Source organism: Spinacia oleracea, chromosome 4 (genome assembly GCF_020520425.1).
Source record: "Spinacia oleracea cultivar Varoflay chromosome 4, BTI_SOV_V1, whole genome shotgun sequence".
In the NCBI taxonomy this organism is placed as follows: Eukaryota; Viridiplantae; Streptophyta; class Magnoliopsida; order Caryophyllales; family Amaranthaceae; genus Spinacia; species Spinacia oleracea.
This window is the reverse complement of record NC_079490.1, coordinates 122,033,958-122,039,339: the sequence shown is the minus strand read 5'-3', so window position 1 is coordinate 122,039,339 and position 5,382 is coordinate 122,033,958. Positions and strand designations below refer to the sequence as shown.

General features: G+C 29.9%; 1 protein-coding gene across 1 annotated transcript; it reads left to right on the top strand.

Moving 5' to 3' along the window:
- Window positions 1-679: 679 nt before the first annotated feature.
- LOC110784051 (agamous-like MADS-box protein AGL80) lies at window positions 680-1,421 on the top strand. The gene has a single exon (XM_021988455.2). The coding sequence runs from the start codon at window positions 680-682 to the stop codon at window positions 1,313-1,315; it is 636 nt and encodes a 211-aa protein (XP_021844147.1). The 3' UTR covers window positions 1,316-1,421.
- Window positions 1,422-5,382: the final 3,961 nt, after the last annotated feature.

Below are 5,382 nucleotides of genomic sequence, written 5' to 3'. Positions count from 1 at the left end.
CTACTATGAATACGGTATGTGCATCGTTAGCATGTTTTGATAATTAGGCTATTTATTTCAATGCAAAGGAATATTTTGTTGAAGATGGCGCTTCCCATATTGAAATTCAAGAATGAATGTTCTATCCCATTTTCAAAAATGAGTTTAAAGTTGAAGTTTCAAGATGAAGTCGGGCCATATTGGATCACATTTAATCTTATGCATTTATTTATTTATTGTTTAAATGTTTGTATGCGTGAGATTGGTTTAATGTTGTTGATGCATGATTAATATACTTTGGTCAATTATCAAACACTTTAAATTAATTGAAACAAAATACTTTTTAATTCTTTATTATTATTCTTCCCAATATTACTCAGGTTTAATACCGTATCAAGCTTTCCAAAAATGTTAAACCCTAAGAATATATCATTTCCATAACAAAATGATTTACTCTATTACGTAATTATTTGTTGCCATTACTTAAATTGTGATTACGTCATCAAAAAGGATTCTAAAATATTATTTTTTTTAGCATAGTATTTTTATTTAAAACAAAAAAAATCATGCATAATTTATTCTTATAAATGCCCCTCCTTATGCCTAACCAAAACATCAATCATTTCAAAACTAACAAAATCTTTCAACCTACCTACCAAGTTTGAGAACAAAAATAAACCAAGTATTTTTCGTCCTCGAAATGGATAGAAAGAAGGTTAACCTAACATACATAGAAAATTACTTTGATAGGAGAGCCACATGCGCAAGGAGAGCGCAAGGATTGATAAAAAAGACACGAGAAATCAATGTCTTGTGTGGCATAGATGCTTGTGCCGTTGTTTATGGACAAGACGGTCAAAAACCTATTGTGTGGCCTTCATCAAAAGCGGAAGTTACAAGGATATTCTCCAATTATGAAAGAAAATCTAAAGTAAATCAATCTGAAAGGTTTTTGAATCAAAAAACATTTTCGGATCAAAGTGTTAAGAAGGAAGAGGAGAAGCTAAAGAAGATTCAAAAGAGTAAACGAGAGATTCAAACGGAGAATCTTGCGACTGATATTATGAATTGTAGATCTAGACTCGAGCAAGTCGCACCTAACGACTTGAAATACTTGATTTCGGTGATAGAGAATAGATCAAGGTGTATCCATAACCGTATAAGGGTCGTGGAAAGAGGAAATAACAATAACAATATTTCTCTTCCTCATAACCCAATTGCTAAAGATGTCGACACTTCCATTTTGAACCCCAATCAGTTTATTGGTAAAGAGGCGATGACTGGGATTTACGCTTTCATGAGGCAGGTGGATTCACATATGGGAGTTGTATTTTAGCGATTCACCTCATTCCTTGCTTGTTTAGTAGCTAAAATGAAGATCGTGGGATGATGCTTTGTGGGGTGTAGCATGTTGCAAGTTCTAACATTTTAACACAAACCTTTTGTTTGTTATGTATCTTTTCTCTTAGCCTTTTTAATTATTTCAAGCTGAATATTTTATTGTAGAATTATTAATACTTTTATTGTTTGGATTGTTATGGCAAGTGAAACAATAATTTTCTTCCTACTTTATGTAATTTGTTTAAATTATACATCTTTGAAAAAATATATATTTTCTTACAAAATTCAGTATATATATTTTCGTCATAAAGGAGCGACTATTTGAAAAGATGTTAAGACAATAGAAAGATATGTATAATATAAGAGGTACGATAAAATCCCTAGTTTTAGTAACCCATTGAAACAACCTATATATTCTTATTCCATAATTTTAAATTTTTTTACGTCCATGGCCTTAAAAGACAATCATATAATAAAGAAATTTGTTTTTCCTAAATATATGCAGTGTTCGATAGAGTATAAATCTTATAACATAATGTGGTGTATGATGGAGTATTTATTATTTGGAATGAATAGTACAATGGGGATGAATTCTAATATGGAACTTACCTGTCAATTATGTATATAATAAAATTAAACGGAACTTATAGCAATTAGAAATAAATATTTTGGGAGTGGGATGAGGCCACAACTGGAATGTACCCGGAACCGCCTCCTCGACTAAGAAGTTGTAGATATATAACTTCTATCTCTCCACAACTCCCTTATAAGTGGAAAGGAAATAAGGGGTATAAAAAGCAAGCAACATCAATCGAGTAAAGGAGACCCAAACAACACAACTTAGAAAATGTATAGTTTTTCTCTAGCTTTAGCCTAAGCCCGTAGAATTTCCCAAACTTTATAGCCTAGCTAGGTGTAGAGTATCATATATTAGCATTTTCATGTATTAAAGAACTCCAATTTCCAGCGCCACTTTTTCAAGCATTCAGCCATGGAGGTAACATCCTCGTGATTTAATGTTTGTTCAATGTTTCTTTACATATCAATGTATGAAACTTTTCATCTTTACGTATTTCATTTCTCATTAATTGTTACTTGTTAATTGATGGCTTCAAAGTGGTAATTTTCCTATGAACTTACTCGTTCACGGGCGAGGCCGCCAATATTAAGAGGTCAACCATCCCCAAGGGCATACCCTCAGGGACCTTAATCGCCCTACAAGAAAAGATGATATTGCTTGTTTGCTGTTAGCATCAACAATTATAAACCTATTATGCGTGAGCCTTTCTTGAGTTCCTATATGAAATCAAGTTCCCAACAATTATTCTCTAACTTCCCTCAAAGTTCTTTCTTTTACTTCTAGGCTTCACTAAAAGACTTTACTTTCTAACTCTTTTCTCAAGCTTCACTAATTATATGTTTTGTTATACACACAAGAACTTACTGACATTATTACATAAAATCCCCCTATATAATGTTTCACTCAAATTCTTAACTGTTAATTCCCAAATGCAGTTGACTCGATCCTGAAATACCTCCCAGTTACATAAAATAACGATAAAATTTATCACTCTGATATGTTGGACATTCGAGATTTGAAGAACTATTCCCTTGATTCTATTAGAGGGGAACACTTGAGGTTTTTGACTCTTTAGTTTCCCCTCTGTGAAATAACTCTACTACCCTTAATTATTTTTGTAACACCCCAAATTTCTCCTTTTTTTTAAAAAAAAACCACCATTTAATTAAATAAAACCAAACTTGAGAGAAACTTAGGAGTTTTACTGCCACGTGATTACATTAAAGGCTAACTAACTCAACTAATGCAGCGGAATAAATCAAAAATAGTTCTCTTTACTATATAATAATAATTGAAATAACAAAAATGTATTTTCGAATTAATTCAAAAACAAAACCCTAAAGAAACCAAATCTTTAAAAAAAAACCAACTTAAATAAAATCTTAACTAGGTGAAACTCTCCATTAATTCGGTATTTAAGCAAACCACATCGTCACATCAAGTTCCTGAAAACTGCTCACCAAAAACGTAAACAGGGCCAAGCCAAACCAAACAAGAAATACGGGTTATCGAAAGCTAAGTACGAATATATGCAAGACATGTAAAACATTTATTTATACTTGAACATACTTTCATAAACCAATTTGATTCAAACTTTCATAATTGAAATCGTAGGAGATTCATTTTTTTTAAATTAGAAACTTTCCTTAAATAGTAACTTTTCAAAAGTATAAAATTTTAAGAATACAAATTTTCAAAATAGAAACTTTCCAAAAGTGGAAACATTCCATGAATAGAAATATTCCAAATATATAAACTTTCCAAATATAATAATATTCCAAAAGTAGAAACTTTCCAAAAAAATAGAAACCTTTCAAAAATAGATTCCAATTAGAATATGGAAATCAAGCACCACTTCTTATCTCCCCTTCCTTCCTAAATGTGCACACTCCAAGCTAGTATTCCATCACAAATCTATGCATTGGGGTACTAACCAAATAATATCAACAAGTGACCCTAAGCTTACACAACAAGTGATGCGTATGAACAAAAAAGTTCCACGAAAATCCATTCCATTGTGAGACTTTATAAAAGTACAATGATGTCATGAAAGACCATACAATTCCAACCATATGATAAACCAATAATCATCCTTTTATTTAATCCAACATATTTTGAAATAAAGATTTAAAACTCAACAAAATCAAACCAAATATTTTGAAACCACTTGAACAAATACATCATCATTTGAAAATCAACCAAATTATTTAAAATTTTGAAAATCCTCAAACAATTCAAAATCGATGATTTACAATTTCAATTTGAAAAAAAAATTCGAAGTTAATAGTCAAACCATACTTAGATTTCAATCATATAATAATTTGGTCACATACATGTACCTTGATGAAGTAGCACCTCAGACAAAGAATAATTTGATCCTGCTACAGATCACTCACGAGTTCTTAACAATTAATAAATAAAAACCCTAATTAATTCCTGATTGAACAATTAAATTAATAAAAATAAATCTAATGGGCTTAAATTTAATTCATGAGTTATGCATGCATAATAAAAATATTATTAATCATAATTTCGAACTCATGGTTTAAAAATACACTTTTTAAAATTTCGGCATTAATTTAAAAGAGTTTAATTAGTAAAAACTGACCGTAAAGAGAGAAGGCTTTGATACCAATTGGGGTATGGAAGTCATGACACCAAGAGGTAGAATTAGGCAGCAAAGATTGCATGACGGGGGTTTGTGGTGGTGATATTAGGATTTTAGGTAAGAAGTTTTTGAACCAAAGAGGGAGAAGAAGTTTAAGAGTGGGCATGAAAAAACTTTCAACTTTTGGTCTGAATAACAATGAATGAGGGAGGGGTATTAATATTTGTAGGATTAGAGTTAGGGTCAGAATGGAACCCTAAGAGATAGAATCTAAGTTGGTGTTTAGGCTAGAATAGAATTTTGAATCTAGTCAGGATTGCGGTGATTTTTGGTTTAGAGTAGACTAATTGATTTTAAATATAAATACAAAAGATAAATTCACTAAATTTTACACAGAGTCTTGAATAATTATTTCAGATTTATCCTGAAAGTTTTAGAATTTAGCTTGAAGAATTCGGGTTTCTAGGGAATTTTGAATTGGTAAAACTCTTTAAATACAATTTTAAATAGAATTATCATTAATATCTTATCATATAAAATTAATTTTATAAAATAATAAAACATAATTTTCGGATTAGTAAAAGAATTTAAAGTTGAGTAAAACTCTTTTCTTCAAAATGAATTCCTAATAGAATTAGGAACTTAATACCAATTTAAAATTAAATAAAATATGAAAATAATATAATAAATATGATTTTTGAAAATAATATTTCCTCTAAAAATATTTGAATGTTTTCCTGCCAAAAATATTAAATACTTTCTCTCCAAAATAATTTAATTTCAAACATATGTTGAAAAATGCATAAAATGATTAATAAAAGTTCCTAAAAATATGGGATATTACAATTCTTTTGTCGCCTTAATTAATGTTAAA